Source organism: Cricetulus griseus, chromosome 7 (genome assembly GCF_003668045.3).
Source record: "Cricetulus griseus strain 17A/GY chromosome 7, alternate assembly CriGri-PICRH-1.0, whole genome shotgun sequence".
NCBI classification, from domain to species: domain Eukaryota; kingdom Metazoa; phylum Chordata; class Mammalia; order Rodentia; family Cricetidae; genus Cricetulus; species Cricetulus griseus.
This window is the reverse complement of record NC_048600.1, coordinates 128,275,190-128,299,326: the sequence shown is the minus strand read 5'-3', so window position 1 is coordinate 128,299,326 and position 24,137 is coordinate 128,275,190. Positions and strand designations below refer to the sequence as shown.

Sequence of the window (24,137 nt, the reverse complement as noted above, 5' to 3'; positions counted from 1 at the left end):
TCAGTGAACATTCAGGAGAGTGAAGAGTCAAAAATATTGCAGATTGGTAGTGCACATCTTTAAAAATTCCATCATTAAGCACACAAAAGAAGCCTTTTGTTTGTTTGTTTGTTTTTGGTTTTTCGAGACAGGGTTTCTCTGTGGCTTTGGAGGCTGTCCTGGAACTAGCTCTTGTAGACCAGGCTGGTCTCAAACTCAGAGATCCGCCTGCCTCTGCCTCCCGAGTGCTGGGATTAAAGGCATGCGCCACCACCACCCGGCAAAAGAAGCCTTTTGAAGGTGTGTTTTTATTCGTGTGAGTGTGTGTGCATGCGCCCGAGTATGTATGTATGTATGTGTGTGTTTGCTAAGTGTGTGCAAGAGGATAGAAAAGGTGTTGCTTCCCCCTGGAACTGAAGTTACTTGTGTGTCTGGGAATTGAACCTCTCAGTCTTCTGGAAGAACAGCAAGTACTCTTACGCACGGAGCTCTCTCCTGCCCTGTTTCACAGTTCTTAAAAATTTATTATGTATGTGTTTGTGTGCACACACGTCTGTGAATAAACACAGTATGGCTATCAGAAAATGACTTGAAAGAGTTGATTCTCTTCATGGTATAGGTTCTGGGCAACATAGGCTGAGCTGTCTTTCTGGCCCTCTTTTTGCTTGCTAGTTTAAATAGGGTCTTGCTCTTGGTTGGCCTGGAGTTTACTTTGCAGAACCATGCTGGCCTTTAACTTGCTCCTGCCTCAACTTCCCAAAGTGCTAGGATTATATCGTTGGCTTTGAAAAGCAGCAATCAGTAAAACTCAGAAACTGTCATTGTCAGGACACCATCGTGTAGCAGTAGGACATGCATTTTTAAGTCAGTCAGAATTTGCGACATCTGCAACACAACAGAACAGCAATAGAAAAAGTACACAGGTCAGGATAGAGATGAGGCTGAGCGCATAGTGTGTTTGCCAAGCATACAAGAGCCCAGATGGGATCTCCTGCCCTCCATTAACAGGGTGAGGCAAGGCGTGCCTGTAATCCAGCGCTTAGTTGGTGGAGACAGAAAGATCGGTTCAGGTTGTCCACTGCTATGTAGAGTTGGAAGCCAGCCTGAGCTACCAGAGATGCTGCCTCTAACATAGACATTCAACTCATCTGCAACAGGTTCCTGAGCAGACAGTTTTTTTTTTTAGTGTGGTGGTTCATACCTGTAATCCCAGCACCTGAGAGGTAAGGCAAGGGGACCACCCGAGTTCAGGACTAGCACAAGACACAGTAAGACTTTGTCTTAAAAAGAAAACACATGTCTAACACTTGTGAAAGTTGGAACTATTCAAGTAATCACTTAACAGAAAATCAAAGGAGAGGCCATTGAGATGGCTTAGTAGGTATGTGTATGCTACCAAGTCTGGTGACCTGAGTTCTGTCCCTGGAACCTACTTGGTGGAAGGAGAGACCGTACAGACACATAAGTAGATGCATGAGAGAAAATCTAACCAATACTTCCATGTCTGTGGCAAATAAATAAGTGTTTGACTTAGAAACCCTGATGAGATTAGATTAGGTTATCCATAACAAAGGACTCCAGCCTTCCATTAAAGACAGCAATAAAACTACACACCGTGTTATGCACAACACTATTAAAGGGAAGAAATCTGAAGACAGACACATGTACAATGATTTAGACTTGCACTCTCGAGTGTGCGTGCACGCGCGCGCACACACACACACACACACACACACGCACACGCACACGCACACACACGAGCCTGGTGATTGAGCCAGGGTTCGAGTGTGCTAAGCACATGCTTTCCCACTGAGCTCTCTCCAGCTCCTGCCATTCTCCCCAAGAAGATGAAGTGGCGGGCACATTAGCAATCCCTAATGAGAGTGTCTCAGCTGTTAGCACACAATCTCCAGAGCCCAGCACATGCAGTAAAGTCTAAGAAAATACAGCTTTAATTGTTGAAGTGATGGGGGAATTGTATCTGAAAATGAGCTTAAAGGATTTGATAAAATTCTATTCTCTCTCTAATTCTCCCTCCCTCCCTCTCCATGCCATTAGGCCAGCATAGCTTAATGTTGAGTCTTCATGGTCTAGAGAGGCAGGAGAAATGCCAGTCATTCAAGTAATGACCCTATCAATTACACCTGTAAGAGTGAACAAGACCCAGTTTTCTCACCAGAAAAATGGGATAATAGCTGCCTTCTAAGATAAACTGAGCAGTAAATCAGATTTTGTGCATGTGTATGTTATATGTGCGTGTGTAGTGCTTTGGATAGAGCCTGACAAGTAAGTCACTGGAAATTGAAAACAAAACATAAATGCAAATCAAAGCAATGAGGTGCCAGGGCTGGAGAGGTAGATGGCTAGGAGGTCAAGAGAATTATTCCTCTCCCTGGGACCTGTGTTTGGATCCCAGCACTCATGCCAGGTTTAGCTCAGGGTACCCCACACCCTTTTTTAGTCTCCTCGGGGATAGGCATGCCTGTGGCACACAGGTGCACATGCTGTCAGACACCCACTCTTACTTAAAAACAGTAGATATGGGTTAATCTATCAAAAATAACTACAGAGAGTGTAGAGGACCTTGTCTTCCTTTTCCAAGTAGACTAGCCAAGGTGTGGCCACGAAGAACAAGCTGCAGTGAGCTCATTAGGGCGATGGCCTTCAGACTTCGCTGAGGGCTTCCCACCCGGCTCTGTCCCCTGGCGGCACTCCTGTCACCCGACTGAATATCCCGTCCCCAGCAGGTTTGCTGCTTAGCCCATTTGCAGCTGTATGCTTGATTAATGCTCCCAATGTTAACCATAGGACAAAAGAATAATAATCACCCTTGCCCCTCAAAGTGAGCTGCTAGGTAGTAATTAGCCAAGAAAGGTACCACCATAAATAATCTGCCTCGGCTCTGCCAGGGCTCTTGTTTGCCTTTGCTTAGTTTGTATGGGAGCCGGGACTGCAAACCAAAATGCAGAGATCAAGGTTGTGTCCCTGTTCATGACCACACTGTCCTAGGTCACTGTCACTGGGTACACCATGGAGAAGTCTTCCACCTACAGAATGGGGGGCTCTCCTGACTGAGGGAAGCCACTGTGGTGGGAACTGGAGGAAGCTGGGGTTGGACTATCTGGCACCAGACTGTACTTAACCTGTCCCCAGAGAAGATACTTGAGGTGGGGGACTTGCAGTCTCAGCACTCCAGGTGCCAACCAGGAGGATCACCTCAAATTCTTGGCCACCCTGGTGTGTTCCAGGTCAGTGTAACTCTGGTGTGAAACCCTACCTTCCACTGCCCCCAGATATAAATTGATAGTTCAGATTTGCCGAAAGGGATTACTTTTAAGTGTAAATTACAACTTCAGCTCCTCTCTCGTGCTGTTTAGAAGTAAACTAGAGGCTGTCCCTGAATGTTAAACCCGGTCACCTACTCCAAGGACTGGCATCCCGGGTATCACCTACTCTGGTGCAAGAGCACATTTACCCCTCCCCAACAAAGAGCCCTGAGCTGAGTCCTCCGATGACCAAATGGTCCGTGGGTTGGGCACGGACCAGGCTGGTGCTCCTGTCCTTATATCGGTGGGCTAAAAGCATTCTGCTCAGTCTCTCACCTCTTGAGAATTGGTCAAGGTTTAGTTTGAATAGAGTAGAGCTGCTCGAGACTCAAGCCCTGCATGGCTTCTGACGCCGAGTGGGAGCGCCCTGGTTCTCAGGACACCAGTCGGTGGGGGTGGGGGGGGCGTGTAACCACCTCCAGAGTCTGGAGGTTGCCTGGACTGCCTTGGGCTGGGGAGAAGGCGTGTGAAGGGGTGTTAAGGGGAAAGGCTGAGACTGACGCCGGCTCCTGAGCTTACACCCTGCGGGAAGGAAGAGGAAGTGTATTCGGGAATAGCTTAAGCAGCTGCCGCTATTGGCCGCTGGGCCTGTCAGTCGCCTGGGGCTGAGGCTGAAAAGAGGAAGAAGGAGAGCTGTTGCCTGGAAGGGAGGAGGAGGGGGCTGAGCCCAGCGGAGCCAGGGGGCGTGGGGGCTGGGAGTGCAGGCCAATTGGCAGGGCGGGGCAGCCTTCGATCTGGCCACTTCTCTTAATCATCGCTCTTCTGATTCAGGGTGGCATTGTGTCCCAGTGTGCAAGAATAGCCCCAGAATCGGAAAGGCTGAACCCAGAGCTCTTCAGCAGGGAAGATTCCCTTCCCCCCTGCTTCAGGCTGCTGAGCACTGAGCGTCGCTCAGAATGGAAGCCATCGCCAAATATGACTTCAAAGCTACTGCTGACGATGAGCTGAGCTTCAAAAGGGGGGACATCCTTAAGGTGAGTGCTGATGTGGTCTCCTCTCCTCACCCCGGTGACAAAGAAGCTGTGCTTGCTCTTCCCTGGGGCATAAGTCTAACGTTTGCCGCCAGGTTTGATTGGACAGCTTGCAGTAGATGGGGAGTGGATTGTTAAATGTGGTATTAGAGAGTTGGTGTGATGTGTGGTCCTTAACTGCCTTTGTGTGATGTTTGTTTGTTTATTGATACAGGGAAAGTCAAAGGGGTATGAGTGATGGCTTTACCTTGTGAGGTTGTATTTTAAAAAAACCCACAAGGAAATTTTTCAAATCCTAGACGTGAATTATTTATGTAAAAGCATTCCTCTAGTCTTACTATGCACAGCCAGGAGCCTGCTTTTTGTGACGGGGTCCTAGCAGATTTGAAGCTGCTTAGGGAGAGGTTGGGAGTATATGCCCAAAGTCACCCAAGAGTTCATTGCCTTTTATTTCTGGAAGAGCACCAGTGGGCTCCACATCATAGTGTTTAGCTTCCTTTATACAAGTCAGACTTTGGCTTTCTTTAGAGGAACTTGAGCAGTTAATGCACATTAAAATCTAATTGCATAAAAACCGGGTACAGATTAGAAGTGAGCCGCTTCACAGTTTGCAGTTTTGAACCCTGCTATGACAAGAGCATTGGCTCCCCTCCTGGCACATGGTAATTTACCTAAATGTCTGGAGCAGTTTGCCCTATTGGATGTCACTTTTCTTTACAGGGGTAAATGTTTTCTGAGACGTGTGGACTTTAAGTCGGGGAAACTGAAGCTTAATATTTTTGAGTGCTGCCTGTGTCTCAAGTTTTGATATTTTTTCCTCAGAGATTTAGTCTAGATTGTTGGGATTTGCCAGCTTTTTTTTTTTTTTTTTTTTTGATTTTTATAGAGGAAGAAAGTGGAAACATGATTTATGGGAAGAAAGTGAAAGGTGATTTATAGGAAAAACCATGAAGAGTCCTTATGTGAACCTGTCAGTAGTTAACATTTGCCCTCAGTGGTCAAAGTGGGGGAATGTACTGTGTGACAAAAAACTTCCTAAGGAGACACAACACACAGGTTCACTCAGCCCAGATAGGGATCCCACAACAGAGTAAAATATGGACGTCACCAAAGTCCAGCTTGGTAAACCCCTACGTTTTATTGGGGTTACTTAAAGGAGCAGAGATGACTCAGAGACAGCTATTATCACTCAGTACCATCCCAGCCTGTCCCATTTCACAAAAGCTGGGAAATCTGGAGCATCCTGGACAGCCTGCAGGCAGCTCAGGCTCAGCTGGCTGGCTTCTGCTTCCTCCAGGCAGCCAGCCGGTCTGGTCTCAGTCTTGCAGTCTTTTTCCCTGTGGGCCTTTGCCTACAGCGCAGCCACTTATCTCTCATTGCTTACTCTGGCAGGGAGGGGCCTGGTGAATCTGGTCAGTTTCAGGAACTTCCTTCATACCTATTTTAAGTTGTTTGCCTTCTTGTTTAAAGAGTTTCCCTTTAGAATGGAATGTTTCAATCTCAGAGGAAACTGTTACACATTTTCCACATCAAGGAGCTGGGCCCTGAAACTGTTACACAGATACCAGGGAGTGTGGCTCTGAAGCTCCCACATAATGGTTAGAAATGTCATCTGAATTGCACATAAGGTTGTGCCGAAAGTCTGCTCCGAAGAAAGTAGAATCCTTTGTTGTGACACAGAGTTCTTCGAGAGTTTCCGAATTTGAGAGATGGACAGCAGCACCCCTGACTTTAGAGCACTTTGCTGGTTTCTTAGAGAGAGAGGGAATTCCTGCTACTAAATGACTCTGTGCCATTGGTACAGAGGTCACTTGCATTGTGGTTATTGTGTACAGTAGATAATCCATTTGTGCTATCTCATAATGAGGCTGGTTACTTAGGCACTCAACATTTGCAGCCTATACAAAAACCCTTAACCAGGTTTTTTGCTTGTTTTATTTGGTTTGGTTATTTGCAGGCAGGGTCTCTTTTTTTTTTTTTTTTTAAGCCCAGGCTTGCTTGGAACTCACTATGTAACCCAGGATTATTGATGAGTTCTACTTACAATCCGCCTGACTGGTTTTTTAATTTTTGTTTTGTTTTTTTAAATGCATAGACGTCCCCATTTAACTTCACCTAGTGACTTGGCCTTGCGGGGCTTGGCAGTTCATATTCTTCTTGCCAGTGCATCCCATTGCCTGTTAACACCACATCAACAAATTAAAACAAAACCAGGGACTCTAAGCAGAACCACTCCCTGGTTGCCTTAAGTTTGTCCTATTCCTAGACCATAAATGTTTGACAAGTTTTATGATGAGGAAGGTGAATTACGACGCCCCACTCCCTTTACCGTTCTGCTGGGGAGAGAAAGCCATGCACTCGGTTCTTTCCACTCTGGTGGATAACTGGGATGTGAAGTCATGATGCCATTACTGCTTTTGAACAGTGGCCATTAGCTGTTTGTTAGTAATCTGTGGCTTTACTCCAAAAAACAAGAGAGAGTGAGTATGAATATGTGTGTGTTGATACAGTGGCTGCCCTTTGTCTCATAGCTCTGAATCAGCCTTATGAAGAGGAGGGGCGTCTTCTGTGCTAAGAACTGTTGGTAAAACAAACAAGCAGTTTTCTTCCTTTCTTTGGGGAGTAAGCCCATGCCATCACCCGCTTTGATATCATTCCATAGCTCTTGGCTCCTAAAAGGGGCTAGAATGGCACAGAACACTTAAACTTTGAAATAGGGAGATATCTGTTATCCCCCTTTTGTCCCTTTTATTTTACTTTTTTGTTTCTTTGCTCGTTCTGTTTTGAGGTGATACCTGTGTTGCTCATGCTGGTTTCAAATTCACCTGCTTTTGTTACTTGTCCTTAACTATCTAAGCTTGTGTTTTGCTTGGAGAGCAGGGGTACTGGGGCTTAAGAAAAAACAAAAAACAAAACACTTTTCCTGCAAGCTTCAGGCCTTTGCATGGTTGAAATGCACTTAGTTCCCCATTGTTGTGGTAGAGGCTTGGAATGGGCCCGAGAAAGGGGTTGGAGTTGTAGCTCAGTGGTACAGTACTTGCCAGGCATGCAAAAAACCCTTCGTATTTTTGGCCTTGGTCATATAAAACTGCCATGGTGAGGTGTCTGTGTACGTACTTCAGATACTGCAGAAGCCACTTCTAGCCTACAGACCTTTTTGAATTCTTTTAAAGTTGCTTGCTCGCCCTCTTGGGTTCTGGAGGGACCAGTGCTCCAGCCATCCAGGTGTCCTTGGGCTTCACTACGTTTGCTGTCCTGGACTGCTTGAGAAATAGGTCTCGGGTTTACTTTCTGCCCCTTAGCCTCCGCCTGTCTCTGCTGCTTGGCTTATTTCAGTGTCGTCTTTACTGAGCATACCTTGAACCAGACCCTGTTCATTGCCTTGGCTGTTGGGAGGAGACAAAGCTACACTTTCTGTCTTGAGCAACAGAAAGAAGAGCACATCACTGTGCTGAGGAGTGTTAAGTTCAGGGTTTAGGAGAGGAAAGGCCCTTCTAAAGCCCTTAACTTAGTTTTTTTTTTTTTTTTTTTTTTTTCTTTTCTCATTTATTTATTTTGTGGGGAAATGGGGAATTTCAGTCTTTATTGTGTGGTCTAGTGTTGGCTATAGGAATGGAGGAGGAGCCTATGAGAGATGCTAAAGGGAACCCTGGCATCTAATAGTGTCTGTATCTCCTTCTTACGTGGAGCAGGAAGACTGCCCTCCCACTGGTGAGCACAACCCAGTCTGCTTGGATGATTTCATCACAGGTGCAAGGCCTACATTTTTGTGTGTAAGTTTCAATTCAGGTATTTGAGTAAAACATATAAAGAAATAAACAGTAGAGTTGTTTTAAGTGTTGGTATACTGAGAGACACCTTTATGATTACCCGTGGGTAATATTGTTGACTACACTAGAATGTTGTGTTTTGAGGTGTCTTTTTTTTTTTTATTTCTATTTTAAGAAAAAAAACAAAAAACAAAAAATCTTTACTTTTTGGTCTTTTTTAAAATTATTATGCAATATTATGGAAAGTGGCCGGGCGTTGGTGGCACACGCCTTTAATCCCAGCACTCAGGAGGCAGAGGCAGGCGGATCTCTGTGAGTTTGAGATTAGCCTGGTCTCCAGAGCAAGTGCTAGGATAGGCTCCAAAGCTACACAGAGAAACCCTGTCTCGAAAAACAAACAAACAAAAAAATTATGGTAAGCTGTTATTTTATTTTATTTTTCTTTGACACAGGGTTTCTTTGTAGCTTTGATGCCTGTCCTGGAACTCACTGGGTAGACCAGGCTAGCTTCAAGCTCACAGAGATCTGCCTGCCTTTGCCTCTGCCTCCCGAGTGCTGGGATTAAAGGCATGAGCCACCACCACACGGGTGATAAAACTTCTTTTTAGTTTGTTTGAGACATGGTTTCTCTGTAGCCCTGGCTGCCCTGGCACTTGCTCAGAGATCTGTCTGCCCCCACCTCTCAAATGCTGGGATCAGAGCTGTGAGCCACTACCACCTGGCATGACATTAATGTCTTTATGGCTGAAAAAAAAAATCCATAAATAAACTGTATTTTCTTGATTCTGTTACTGGACATCCGTGTTGGTTCCTTGACTTAGCTGTTGTGACTAGTGCTGTGGTAAACACTAATTTGACTTGGAGTCATAAGGAAAAACTAGAGGAATTGGCCTTTTAAAAAACAACAACAAAAAAAATAAACAAAAAACAGGGTTTCTTTGTGTAGCCCTGGCTGTCCTGGAACCAACTCTGTGAATCAGGCTGGCTGAAGATGGAGTTTCTGTCCCATTTGGTCCCAAATAAACACACAGAGGCTTATATTAATTATAAACTGTTTGGCTCATGGCTCAGGCTATTTGCTAGCTCTCTCTTAATTATTAACCCATTACTCTTAATCTATGTATGTCTTTGTGGCCTTATCGTACCGGAGAATGCCCGGCATCCTATCTTTCCAGTAGCTACATGGCATCTTTCTTGAGGCTCCTCTCTGCTTTCCTCTTCCCAGATTCTCCTAGTCTGGTAGCCCTGCCTATACTGGCTACTGGTCAATCAGCATTTATTCATCAACCAATAAGAGAAACCTATATTCACAGTATACTGAAGGACAGTCCCCCATGATCTCCTTTTCTGTCTAAATAAAAAGGAAGGTTACTTTAACATAGTAAAATTATATATAACAAAACAGTTATCAAGCAAGAATTATAATTGTAATATTTAGCTCACTAACATTTGGCAAAATTTGAAGAAAGTATTCTGTCATCTATCCCATCTTTGTGACTCTAAAGTTTTATATGTAACTATCTTTTATCATAACTAAGGAAAACCATAACCATAAGTATCTATCTTCAATACCTTCAAAGACCTCAGAAGGATAATATATAAACTCTAGAATTGACAGAGAAATCTCGATGCCTGGACAGTTACCCAAAGTTCCTCTGCCGTGTTGGGGCATCCATCTTCGGCCTATACGCCTAGCATCTCTGACAGACTTCTCAGTGAAGCAGGGAATTTGAAACTGTCCCGCCTGTATTGACAGCTGGCTTCAAACTCACAGAGATTGGACTGCCTTTGCCTCCTCCTGAATGCCGGGATTAAAGATGTGCACCTCCAGGACCCGGCCTCAGCTTAATTTTTAAGATAACGGTTTGTCGTTTGATTTCTCTCGAAGCAAGTAGATTTATAGTCACTTTGTCAGCTGAACTTGGAGTTTCCAAATCCATGCTGAGAATGAACTTTCGGTTCCTAGGCGTCTTGAGGCGCTGGGATAGAGACCCATTTCCCTCTTCCGGAGAAGATGACCAAAGACATGCACTGTCCCCTTGGGGGCTTTACTTTCTGCCTCTTTGACAGTAGGTTGAAGTTACTGTTGAACAGACACCATTTATGGAACTCTGCCTGGATGTTTCGACCTCAAGAACTTTTCCAGTGTTCTCTAGCACCAAAGGACTGACACCATTAGCCCCGTGAAGGACTGTGACACTATTAACTCCACAGTGTGGGTGTATAAGTAGGCTCAGAAACTAAGCCCCTGGAACTGTGAGCCATCCAGCATGGGTACTGGAAACCAAACTCAGGCAGAGCAGTCTGCTCCTAAATGCTGAGCCATCTCTCCAACCCCTGGTTTTAAATCTTTTAAGTTAAAGTGCACCATAGTCAGTGCTTAGTATCAAAACTTTGAGACCTTCAAAAAGCAAAACAAACTCAAATGACTGAGCAAATCTTGCTCCACTTGGCAGATGCTCTTTGATTTCACCATGTCCTGGATGTGGAATGAGAGACAGTTACAGTGTATTGTAAAGAATTATGCTTCATAGCTTGGTCTACAGAGTGAGTTCCAGGACACCCAAGGCTACAGAGAGAAACCCTGTCTCAAAAAACAAAACAAAGCAAAACAAACAAACAAACAAAAGAGTTAGATTCCAGGCTAGACTCTGAATCTTCACTAGCCAGTTGTGATCTTGGACAGTTTGCTTAACAATTTTACATTTTGGTCCTCCCATCTGTAAAATGGGAATAATAATAATACCTGCCTTCCTAGGGCCACCAAAAAGTTTAAAAGAGCTAACATGTTAGTGTGCTTAGAGTAGTGACTGACAGACATGATTAAGGAGCATGAGCCGTGTCAGGGAACTCCTAAGTCATATGCCTCTACCCATTAACCTGATAAGGGTGTGTATGCTGTTAACCTCAAATTCAGGACTGCTAAACCCTGTCCCAGAGCTCAGATGAAACATTAGTATTTGTTTGGTTTTGGTTTTGGTTTGTTTGAGACGGGGTCAGACTATGTAGCACTTGCTGTCCTGGAACTCTGTGTAGACCAGGCTGGCCTCTTGAATTTATGGAGATCTGGCTCCCAAGTTCCGGGATTAGAGCATGGGCCACCATGCCCAGCCCACTTAAATTTATTTTACCCATACATTATTAGAAAAAAAATGAGGAAACCCTCAAAATGAGAAAAAAAATGTATAAATCCCTTCTAGTACTATTATTTCAGAAATGTCGTAAGCTTTATCATTATGTGAAACAGGCTGTTGAAATGGCTCTGTGAGTAAAGATGTTTGCTTCCAAACCAGTGAGCTGAGTTCCATCCCTGAAACCCACACAGTGGAAGCAGAGGACCGACTCCTAAAAGTTGTCCTCTGACCTTCACCTGTGTGCCTTGCTTGGCAAGTGCATACATGCACTTGGGTGTGTGCAGGTGGGTATGTGTGTAAGCATGAATAAAAACACTGTTTTGGGAAGCCAAAGATGTAGCCCAGCCACAAAGTGCACTCGTAAGACACAGAGTCCTGGAGTTCCTCTTCAACACTGGGGGAAAACACAACTTTAATATGCTGCTATTTCCTATATTTTACTAATTACTTTTAGTGGTTACATAATATATCAAGGTAATGTTCTATAATTGACTTTCCTAGTTCCCTGTTGCTAGGTTTCTTGATTGTTTCTATTAATAATTTAGTTCTTAGTCTCAAGGGGGACATCGGGTACTATGTTGTCCTGCTGTCTTGACTCCTGGACTGATGTCACCTGCTTTAAGACAGTTACTGAGAGTGGCCCCAAATTTTCAGCCAGAGTAAATCTAACAGCACATCTGTTTGCTCCATTCTGAGTCCCCTGGTAACAGGACGTTAGTTATTTTACAGTTTGACATTGTTTATGGGACTGTGATAACCAGATTTGTGGAATGCTTCAACAGATTTGATATCTAAGATGCTTGGTGTTTTTCTGAGGCATGCTTTATTTTGTGCCCTTCTTTAAGGTAGTTAGTTGCCTTTCTGGCTCTGTCATGAAGTTAATAAGTAATTATGACACTAGAGGGATTTGGCATATATTTCTAGATACATTGTAGTTTGTTTTTGAGACAGGGCTTTGCTACATATACTTGGCTGGCCTGAACTTCCCATGTAGAACAGGGTGGCCCCAACTGAGATCTGCCTCTGCCTGGACTATAGGTGTGCACCACCAACGCTAACTGCATACGATAGTTTTAGTTCAGTTCTCCTCCTTTGAACCAAATGAATCTCTTCTAGTCAGATTTCTAATGCATGCCTAGGAAAAGATAGAAAACAAACTATGTTTTGTTTAGTGTATGTTGCAGGGGTGCTTTAAATTTAAGCTGTGCTGGGGGGCTTGAGAGACAGGTAGAATAAGGTATTAAAATCTCACAGGCATGCATGTTTCCAGTAGTCTGGATGCTGGGTGAGTTGTGGAGAACTTTTACTCTCTGGCCAGTGGTTTAGCAATAGGTATATTTGTAAACATGTTCTTTTGTAACCCAAAAAGGCATAAATTAATAGATGTCTGGTATAGGTAGTTGACAAAACTTCTTTGTTGTTGCCTTTTTTTGTTTGTTTGTTTTAGTATGTTGCTATGTAGCCCTCTGATCTGAAAGTCACAGACATCCTCCTGCCTCAGCTTCCCAAAGGCTAGAAATATAGGCATGTGTTCCTGGTAAAGTCCAGCAGGCTCTACTAATAATTCAGAGGTTTCTTTATCCTATTTTAGGGTCAGTTTTTTTTTTTTTTCAAGTCCAAGCACCTATCTGCTTTACTGTATGTCATTTTCTGCAAAATGTTTGACCTTGACAAGTAAATGAAGATTTGAAGTTATGAATGGCATTTTAATGTATTAATTTGTTTAATTGGAGAATGTAAGGAAAGTGAGAATATAATTTTCCCTGTGGCCAGATAACTTTTTTGAAGTTAAGTAAATCTCATCATTGGAAAACTTATAAAAAGCCCCTCATCAACACTCAATGTTTAGAACTTTTCAGGAGAGAGCATTTAATACGTACAGCCTCCGTCACTGTTTACTGCATGCCATCATGTGTACTGTGCTCTCTGAAAACCCAGGAATAAAACCGAATTCCAATGAAAGTAAGTGGGTATGTCATCTGTGGAGAGACAGACGGTCTGTTTACGTGTCCTGCACCCCGACAGAAGACAGAGGATGGCAGGGTTTGTGGCAGTCAGTAGGTTAGAGAAGATCACACGGATTAAGCCTTTCTCAGTTACTGAGTCCAAATGGAACCTGGAATTTGTCAGTTTTCTGAAACATTGTAACAGCATCACATAAGACATCCTCCTGGTGAGTTTGTGACCAGTGGCCTCACCTAATACCCAAGGTGGAAACTGACCTGATAAATGTTGCTTTGAAATTAGTTACTGAATTGATCTCCTGACTGAGGTCACTGGGGAGACCCATTTACCAGCAACTTTACTTGCCCCTGGAGTTGGGAAGTCCTTGTCTGGGCCTTGGTAACTCTCGACCACCGAAGTACAGCAGCTGACTGAGCTGCAGACTTCAGGCCTCACGGTTGGTTGGAGCACGGTGTGAAGGCAGATTTTGGCATCTCTTCTTTCACCTTCTTGCCAGGTAACAAAGGTCCAGCAGGAAGGACACACTCTCACCTGCATGTCTTCAGGTGACCCAATCAAGTTATTTTCTGCTCTAAACTTGGTTTGAGTCTTATGGTATGTGGCTCACACTGGCTGGCTTCTGCCCTCCTGCCTAATCCTGGGAGCTGCAGCACCCATGTTTACCACCACACCTGGCTTCCTGAACCTTTGATTTTTGTTCTGTTTGAACTACAGTCTTGCTTTGTATCTTAGGCTGGCCTCAACTCACGGTCGTCCTACTTCTGCTTTGGCACTGCAGAATTGTTGGTGTATAGAAACTCAGTGTAGACCAGGCTGCCCTTGAACTCAGAGATCGTCTGCCTTTGCCTCTCAGGTGCTGCCTCTCCCTGGCTCTTGTTTTGCTGGGTTTTGTGTGTGCTGTTGGTTTGAGAAAGGGTCTCTCTATGTAGCCCAGGCTGGCCCTGAACTCACAACCTTACTCTTGACCTTGTTGTATTAGGACTTCACTTGTGCTGGGCCAGGTCCACTTTGTACTTGGTAATTTAAAGTGCACAATAGATACAGGAACTCAGCCTCTGAATAGCACCCCACAACCCCCATGTCTGGGTATTAAATTCACGTTGCTGTGTCTGGTAGATGCATCTTCTTTCTTATGTAACTTTTGGTTGTGTAGCTGAGGATGGCCCTAGACTTGTGATCCTCCCGCCTCACCTCTGCAGTGCTGGGATGGTGGCACATAGCAATGTGTCTGGCTGAATTGCCCATTCGTTTTTGTTTTTCATTTTCTCCTTAAAGATACTATTTTTGGACTGGGCAGTGTTGGCGCACGCCTTTAATCCCAGCACTTGGGAGGCAAAGGCAGGTGGATCTCTGAGTTCAAGACCAGCCTGGTCTACAAAGGAAGTTCCAGGACAACCAGGGTTACATAGAGAAACCCTGTCTTGAAAACACAAAAATTGCTTTTTGATTATGTTACATACATGTGTGGGGATACAGGACCTCCAGAGTTCAGAAGAGGGTGTCAGATCCCCAGAGCTGTGGTGCTGGGTACCAGATACAGGTCCTCTACAGTACATGCTCTTAACCCTGAGCTTTCCCTCTGCTTTCCCTTTGTTTGCTTGTGTGTTTTCTGAGACAGGGTTTCTCCGTGTAACCACTCTGGCTGTCCTGAAACTTGCTCTGTAGACCAGGCTGGCCTCAAACTCACAGGCCTGTCTCTGCCTCCCAAGTTGATGAGTTCTTTAAATTACCTAGCTTGGTAAATTATGTGAACAAATACCAGTAGATTATGGGGCTGGTGAGATGGCTTAGTGGGTAAAGGCAATAGTTGCCAGGCATGACAACCTGATCCCTGGAACCCACGTAGCAGTAGAGAACTGTCCTTACAAAGTATCCTCTGACCTCTATGTGTCAAAATGGCACGTGCTCTGTGGCATGCATGCACACTAATGTTTTTCTAAAAAGGGTTTAAAGAAATCACTGGGTATTTCCTAAGTACTTAAATGGTTGATACAAAGACCAGGTTTTAATGCCCTGTTGTAAGAGCTTGCTGAAGATAGATAGACGTTGGATGTTTTGAATGGAACAGACTTTGTAAGACATTGGACAGATTTCTGAGTTAATTTAGAAGCTCTCACGACTTCGTTTTGGCTGTGTAGCTGTCCGTGACTTACTAAGGACTTGCATCTAAATTTAGCAAAGCTCTGAAACATTAACTGGAGCTGTCCTAGAACACTTCAATTTGGAATTGTCTTTGAGAAATGTTATTTGGCGGTTATGAAAGTAGATGTGAGCCATTGATAGCAACATGGCATACCCAAGAGCCTTGCACTTAGGACACTACTTTAGTTTCTATGAAATACTTCAGTTCAGTGCCTTCAGATTCATGCCCTCATTCTCTCTCTCTCTCTCTCTCTCTCTCTCTCTCTCTCTCTCTCTCCCTCCCTCTCTCTCCCTCCCTCCTTTCAAGAAGTACTTTATGGAACAGCTTTCTGTATAGAAAATATAGACTAGGGCTGGTGGAAAAAGCCCTTGACTGTGCCAGGGGGACAGCCTAGTTCAATCCTAGAGCTGCTGTGGGAAGACAGGGCCAACCCTGAAAGTTCCCGTGACTCTCCATGTACTTCATTTGACACAAACAAAACTTTTAGAAGAGAAGATACTCGATAGAATGCTTAAGTGAGGCTGTTCTTCCTTTACTTACTTACTTATCGTGGCGCCATTGGGGCTGACGCTCCGTCCTTGCACACAACAGGCAAATGTTAGTGCTCGCTTTACCAGTGAACTGTGTCTCCAGCCTTCTGCTTTTCAAAACTAGAACTTTATGTTAAAAATAGCCTGGGACATATGCCTTTAATTCCAGCCCTTGGGAGGCAGATTTCTGTGAGTTTGAAGCCAGCCTGGTCTACATAGTGAGTTCCAGGTCAGCCGGGGCTACATGGTGAGACCTTGTCTCAAAACAAACAGGCCAACAAACACTCTTCATGGCTTTTTTCTTTTTCTTTTCTACTTTTCTTTGCTCTCTCTCTCTCTCTCTCTCTCTCTCTCTCTCTCTCTCTCTGTGTGTGTGTGTGTGTGTGTGTGTGTGTGTGTGTGTGTGTGTGTGTGTGTGTGTCGTAACCTAAGTTATCTTGGCTAAAAAAACAAAAACAAATACTAATACACTGGACTTCACCACAGTTGTTTGAGTGGCTTCAGAAATGCAAAGGGATAAGTTAAGCCTTTTATTTCCTTCATCCCCAGAGTGTCTTTATGGTTTAGAAGTTTCTGCATAGACCAGAGCCGCTTATACCAAAAGCCTGTTACCTGCCTGCCTCCATCTCTTCCTCCCTCCCACTTCCCCATCTCCCTTCCCCTTTCCCTTTCCCCTTCCCTTTCCCTTTTCCTTTCCTCTCCTTGAATGAGGAGGTCTCACTCTCTCCAGAAGTCACAACTGCAGCTTCCTGAGAGCATGAGACACTGAGGTGAACGGACGTGAAGATGGGGTTCTGAGTGTGGGTCATGAGCAGAACACTTGCCTAGTAGATGTGAGGCCCTGGCTTTTCTGTCCTCAACATTGCAAGGGGGAAAAATTGTTCAGAGTTAATTAAAAAGCCCAAATTTTCATTCATGAGACCTAAACATGTTGGCTGATTTAATGCTATTTGTCAAATATAAAAGCATGGAATCCCTCAAGGCCATGGCTTATCAGAAGGACTGAACTGCTTACCAGCCCCACACCCCCTCCATTGGAGCAGAGCAGGGAGAGCCTCGACAGTAAGCACTGAGAAGGAAGTCTAAGGACAATGTCCAGTCGTGCCACATGCTAAGAACATGTTCTACCACTGATCTGTTCCCACAGCCTCCAAACCTGGATTTGTTTGTGTGTTTGCTTTGAGACAGGGTGTCTCTGTGTAGCTTGGCTCTCCTAGAGATCCTCTGCCTCCTGAGTTCTGGGATCCACCATGCCTGGGTGGACAGTTTTAGAATTTAATTGTGCGTGTGAGCATGTACGCACTTGTGCACACTCTCTGTGTCTGTCTATCTGTTGTCTGTCTGTCTGTCTCTGTCTCTCTCACGCACGCACGCACGCACGCACGCACGCACGCACGCACATGCGTGAGAAAGCATCACCATAGCTTGGGTGTGGAATCAGAGGACAGCTTTCTGGGGTCAGTTCATTTTTCCCATTTTCAGGTCCAGGGTCAAACTCAGGTGGTCAGGCTTGCTCAGTAAGAGGCTTTTTCCCATTGAGGCGTCTTGCCAGGCCTTGAACATGGATGACGTGTTTGTTTGCGGGGTCTCACTCTGTAGCCCTGTCTGGTGCTGACTTCACAGAGGTCTGCCTGCCTCTGCCTCCCTAGTACTGCATCATATGCTCAGCCCTGAACATGGTTTTTTTAGGAGAAACTTTTATCTTCAAACATTTGGTTTGTATAAAGACAGTTGTAGAGATAGCACAAGATACCTCACACCGAATTTCCCTTTATTAACCTCAGGTTAGTATGAACCAGCATTGATGCATACCTCTCAGTTTTCCTTAGTTTGCTGTATGGGTGGGGTGGGGAGGGGAGCATGTTATGTGTGGGGGGGTGGTATGGTGTGTGGGCGGTGGTATGGTGTGTATATTTGGGTTAGAAACCAGAGGTCAACCTTAGATATGTCTTCCTTTATTAATATCCACTTTATTTTTTGATTCAGGGTCTCTCATAGAACCTGGGGCTTACTATTTTGACTAAACTGGCTATGTAGCCCCTGTCTTTGCCCTCTCTCTTTGTTTGGGTTACAGACATGCACAGCCATACCTGGCGTCTACATGGTGTGGGATTTGGAGTTCAGGTCTTTCTGCATAGCACACTCTTTCCCTACTGAGCTCTCAAGTGCCCTTTAGCTAACTATCTTGCTTTCCCTTTTTTGGGGCGGGGGGGGGGGGCGACGGGGACCTCTTGTGGTGGGGAGAGCCCCTCCTCCAACACAGGGGGTTGTCTGTATAATCCTGGCTGTCCTGGAACCGGGCTGGCCTCACTCAACAGATCTGCTCGTCTCTGCCTCCCAAGTGCTGTGATTAAAGGCGTGCACCATCATCCCAGCCTTCGTTCTTTTAATGCGGTTTTTCCATTTCAAAGTGCCACATTGTTGAATTGTGTCTCCCTAGGTTCCGCTGTGACAGCTGAACACACAGACTTTAAACACTGTAGTGTCAGCTGGGCCTGGAGTGGCACAAGCCTGTGAGGCAGCTACTTGGGAAGCTGAGGCAGGATTATTAAGAGGTCAGAGGGCCTGGACAAAGTTGAGTTGATGGCTGGCTTAGGCAACAGTGAGTGTCTCAAACTGTATGTTAATGGGAAATGGGAGGAGGCTTAGTGCTCACTAATGCTTGCTGACTTTTGCAGAGGACCTGAGTTCAGTTCCCAGCACCCACATAGATACCCACAACAGTCTTAACTCCAGTTCTAGGGATCAGACCCCCTCTTCTGGCTTCCTGGCACCACACATGCACATGGTACTCAGACATACATCCAGGCAGAACACACACATAAAATGAAAACTAGTTCTTTGCTCATGCTGGCCGTATTCCCAGTTCTTGAGAGCTGGGTGGCTAGTGGCTGTGGTAATGGACACTGCAGACGCAGGTGTCTGGAGCCTGCTGCAGCTGTCACTGGTTTGGGGCAGGGCGTGCCTGGAATTTCACTGAAGTACGGAAACCATCTTTCCCATGCACTGGTGGTGGTTCTTCTAGATTTTGGAGGTGCTTCTGTGGACTGGGTGGAGATCTCGGCCTGGTCTACACTCCTCCTTTACTTTGGACCTTGGGTTTCCCAAGCCCTCTGTTCACAGCGCTGCCTCCCTTTGCCTGTGGCCTGTTTTAGAGGCCAGTCCTGCAAACTCACCATCATCACCTAGTCCCGAATCTTTGCCACTAAATAAAGTGGCAAGATCACAGTGTCCCTGTGTGTCCCTTCTCGGTTGGCCAGATGGTGCAGCCTTATTCAGGTGGTGTGCGTCGGCCTGTGTGATGCAGCCTTGAGGTGGCTGTACCACAGCCTGTGTGATGCGTTCTTGAGCTGAATGTGCAGACAGCAGCATCTGAGACGTGTCCAGAGAGCAGAGGCAGCGTTTCCTTGAATTCACTAAACCCATGATTACTGGGTTTTGTCCCAGAGCTGCTTTTACAAAAGCAAGGCTTTACCTGTGCACTGTGAGTCGTTCAGAGTTGGGTTTAACATGTACCAATATTTTGTAGTTTTGTATTCTCAAACAGAAAAGCTCTATGGTGCTTCATGGACAACACCATTAACTAGAAATTGAGGAACAGCGGTTCCAGCAATACACAGCACATGTCACTTTGCAGTTAGTCACTTAATTTCCTTGCACTCTGAGTGACTCACATCTCTGGTCTTCAGCCATATTGCTCTGTTTGCCTGCACAACCTTTTCAAACTGCTCAAGCGTCCTGTGTCTTATAAGCATAGACTTTCCACACAACCTGGAATTCACCCAAGTTCCAGATGGCCTTTGGGATCTCTTCTCCTTCAGCTGCCTCCCCAATGTCTCCAGTACAGGCGCACCTCTTGCCACCCTGTCAGCTCTTTCTCTGTCCTGGATGAGCAGCTTCTGTACCTGGAGCCTCGTCAGCGTTTGTATAGTAGTGGCCTGCTCAGTACCAGGTTATACACACCGGTTTTGTTGCACCTCTATGTTTTTTCCCTTGGGGTTAACACCTGGTGAGCTTCTTAACTACTTTTCCTCTTAATTTTTTTTATAAAATACAAGTATACTTTATTAATTACTGCATATGCAGTGATCTGTGCCTGTAATCCCAGGACTGAGTAGGTGGAGGCAGGAGGATCAGGAATTGAAGGTCTGTCTGTGGCTATACAGTTAACTAACTCTAGGCCAGCCTGGTCACTTGGGCCCTAGTGTCTAACTCCAGTCCAAGGCAATCTGACATTCTTCTGGCCTCTATGGTCACTGCACTCAAATGGTGCACACACATACATATATATGGGTAAAACACCCATACACATAAATAAAAATAAAGGCAAAACATTTTAATGAGGCTTTTTGTTGTTTTTGTTTTTGTTTTTCTCTGTGGCTTTGGAGGCTATCCTGGAACTAGCTCTTGTAGACCAGGCTGGTCTCCAACTCACAGAGATCCGCCTGCCTCTGCCTCCCGAGTGCTGGGATTAAAGGCGTGCGCCACCAACACCCGGCTAATGAGGCTTTTTTTAAAGAAGATTTATTTAAGCTGGGCAATGGTGTCGCATGCCCTTAATCCCAGCACTTGGGAGGCAGAGGCAGGCGGATCTCTGTGAGTTGGAGGACAGCTTAGTCTACAAAGCTTCACAGAGAAACCCTGTCTCGAAAAGAAACAGAAGATTTATTTTCTAATTGAGTGCTGCTGTGTGACTGTGGGAGCCGATGCCCTCAGAAGCAGGAGGCATTAGCTCTCCCTGGGGCTGGGATTACAGGGTTGTGAACCAACCACCCAGAATGGATGCTGGGAACAGAACTCTTCTGCAAGAGCAGTATATCTGTCTAGCCTTTTGATTTTTTTTTCAAGTCATTATTTCATAATTCCAATTTTCATCAGTTTTTAGTTTTGAACATTGATCCAAAATAGTGGCAACATTTTATTTTAGTCCAGCATAGATGAGAAAATGCCACTGTGTGACGAGGTTCTGAAATTTAGCTGCCCCCTGGCAGTTTTTCCTCTTTATCTTTCTGGTGTAAACAAATTAAAACAATCCATGGGGACTGTTTGAGATGCTCTGCCGATTTGTGCAGTTGATAGAGCCGTGGCTCTAGGGAAGAGCAGCTTTGGAGACTGCGTGTGGAGTATGAGTCTTTTCTTCAGATATTCTCTGTTGTTTACTTTGCTGAGTGGAAGATTTTCCCCCCATGTTTCTCAAGCATTGCTGGAGTGCTGAGCTTAACAGACAGCTGTTTAACTGTGCATTGGGTCCCTGCACTTGCAGGGATACCCTCTGACCTCTTACTAATGTGGTTAGCACTGCATGCATGGGTCTGTGGTGCCAAACCTAGCTGTGTCCTGGAATGTGTTCAGATGAAACAAGATACTAGAATCAAGAAAGGACAGGTGGCGCACATTCTGTCTTAGAGTCAGGACATCTTCAGTGACAGTCACAGAGGAAGGTCTGATGCGCTTTTCAAAACTTGTGCATAAACTTTTGCTTTGATTCCTCTAGACAGATTTTAGGCTTCGGGATATTAATAACTCTTTGAGAAGACAGCTCTTGGGGCAAATGCATTTTGCTGATAAGCTTGGAGCTTGGGCTTCATCAGTGAGTGACCTGTGCTAACATGCCACCCATGCGGTGATCGAAGGACTTAATTTTAGTCATTGACTCCACTTGCCAGTGTGAGTGGCAGTGTGACAAATTCATGTGCTCTGAGTGTCTGGATTTCTTCTGTTGGAACTGTGTTGGTCCCAGTTGCAGTGAGTAAAGTTCGGCTTACCTTGAACTGGGCTCAGTCAGGCCTTTTGCTTCAGCCTCTTGAGTAGCTGGGACTCTTCTTAAATTTTACCTTTGGCTCTTGGCCTTGTGACATAAAGGAACATTGAGCAGGTACATAAAAGTTTGAGTTTCCACTCCTTGCTCTCGCTAACCCTTACTTCAATAAATTAGCTGTGATATGTGCACTCCCTCCCCGTTGGATATTGAACCGGGGAGTCTAACGTAAGTGCGTAAGTGTTCCATGCTGAGCCGCACAGTCCCAGCTGGATATGTTGAGCTCAGATGCCTAATGATAAGTTGATGCAAAATAAGGACTCAATCATAGCGTAATACCTTCTAAGATTTCTCTTTTCATGTCCTTTGTATAGGTCAGTCAGTGAGTTTCGTGTCTGCTGTGGAGACCAGTTTAGTCTGCTAGGAATTTGGAGTAAAACAGGAAGCCTGTGTACATCCTTGAGGTACAGTTTATAAGAATACAATACACTGACTATAGGAAGATACACTGACAGTCTACTCTAAAGTGTTTTGGACTCTTCATCAGGAAAGGCATCGTGCAATGGCAGCTTCCTTCTGAGTGTTCGAACCTTCTACCGTGGGAAGCCTCGTGAGTACAGGTGGACCCCACATGTGGACCCCAGCGAAGTAAAAGAGGACAGGCCCACCCTGTCTATCACACCTCTGACTCCTAACTCACCCACACCCCCCATCTGGTTCAGGTTTGAAGTGTGGGCCCATCAGAATGCAGGAGGATCAGAAATTCAAGGTGATTCTGGTACATTGTGAGATCAAGGCTAGCCTGAGCCACGTGGGATTTTGTCACAACAACCAAAAGAAAAAATAATAAAATACCAGGTATCTGCCTTGTCTCAGGCAGCAGAAGGGAATTTTAAATCTAGAGTGTAGGCTACAGAAAAGCTCAGCTCATTTCCTATTCCCAGCACCACACAGATATTTGCACCGCCAGGAACTCCTGTGGTGTGTGGCATGGACATACATGCAGGCAGAGCACCCATGCTCATGAAATAGGTACTTTTATGTGATTGTATGTTTGTGCACTGTGAGTGTGCCTGTCACCTTAGCAGGTCAAGATTGGATGCTCTGGAACTAGAGTTAGAGGCAGCTGTAAACCATCTTGTGGGTGCTGGGAACCGAACCTGGGTCTTTTGGAAGAGCAGAGAGTGCTGTAACCATTGAGCCATCTCTCCAGCCCACACATGGATGTTGATTGTAGCGTATGCTGCATCTTACACCTAGGGATCCATTACCACCACAGTTGTGTGATTGGAACCTGAAAAGCAGATCTTAGTCAAATAACCTTCCCTAACTGTCCCCACGTAGTTTAAGTGTTTGCTAAAGGTGATAAAATGATATTTTCTCAGAAGAGGATGACTTTATTGTCACACCATTCTTTACAGTTCTGGTGTTTTGGAATTTCGTGGCTATAAGGGCTCTGTTCATGAAGAGTTAAATGGTTGTAACCTGGCAACTTCTGAGCGTACTTGCTCTGTCTCTCTGTCTGTCTGTCTCTGTGTCTCTCTGTCTCCTCCCTCCCTCCCCCCAAAAAGAAAAACAGATCTGGTGTCACATGAGGCATTAGCTTCTGCCTTCTCTGTGGACTCTTTCCAGTTTCAGTGTGAGCATCTGGACGGGCAGCAGATGGAGCTGCAATAGGATTGGTGTCAGACACCTGGCAGCTTGTAAGGCTCACAGTCTCATTACAGCGATCCCGTTACTAGAATTGCTAGAGGATGTACAAAATACAGATGGCCAGTCGAGAGGAAAAGCCAGCCACCTTTTTCATGATCTACTGTGAGACGTTCTAGGTACATCCTCAAACTGCCAAGAGCAACAAAGACGATGACATTGTAGCTCAGTTGATAGTGCTTGCCTAGCATGCATGCCTAAAGCTCCAAGTTCAGCCCCCAGCACACAGTTCATAGGAAAAAACCAACACGAAATACTAATTCTGATACATTTAGACTGATCATCTTCTAGAAAGTGAAAGGACCCCCTCCTTCAGGTGGGACCCAAATACTTGATAAATCCGAATGCCCTCCTGCTGGCCTTCAAAGGGACTTACACCTCCCGTCTCTTGCTTGGCTGAGTTTTTGGTTTGGGGTAAAATGAAGCAGTAGGGTTCAGTATCAGACACTTGCGCATGCTTGGAGTAATAGCATTGTTCTGAGTGCATTGTCTGTTACGCGTTAGCTAGAACTCTCAGCTGCAGAAAGTATAAAACGACCTGATGACCAAAGGACTGTGTGAACTGTGGACAACAGTCTTCAGGGACAGTGTTCTGTGGTAGGTGGAAGGACAGTGACACAGCAGCTGAACCATGGGCTCTTCTGGTCAGATCTGAGTTCCATCTGCGTCTTCCACTTACAAGTGACCTGGCTTCTCTGGAAGAAACTTCTATTCCTTCTTCCTTTTTCTTATTTATGTCTGTGTGTGTACATGTACAGGTGCATACAGCCCATGAACGGAAGTCACAGGACAACTTGCAGGACTCATCTTTCCTGTCAGACTTGGCGGCATGTGTCTTTACCTGTTGAGCC

The 24,137-nt window shown here is 45.2% G+C and overlaps 1 protein-coding gene across 2 annotated transcripts in view; it reads left to right on the top strand.

Moving 5' to 3' along the window:
• Grb2 (growth factor receptor bound protein 2) overlaps window positions 1-24,137 on the top strand; it is a 63,848-nt gene that overhangs the window by 4,989 nt on the left and 34,722 nt on the right. Inside the window, exons 2-3 of one of the 2 annotated variants that reach the window (XM_027425682.2) lie at window positions 4,077-4,279; window positions 7,969-8,049. In XM_027425682.2, coding sequence (XP_027281483.1) covers window positions 4,202-4,279; window positions 7,969-8,049 — 159 coding nt within the window. In that variant the 5' untranslated portion in view covers window positions 4,077-4,201. The remainder of the gene's footprint in view (window positions 1-4,076; window positions 4,280-7,968; window positions 8,050-24,137) is intronic. The other variant, XM_027425683.2, reaches the window with a different exon arrangement.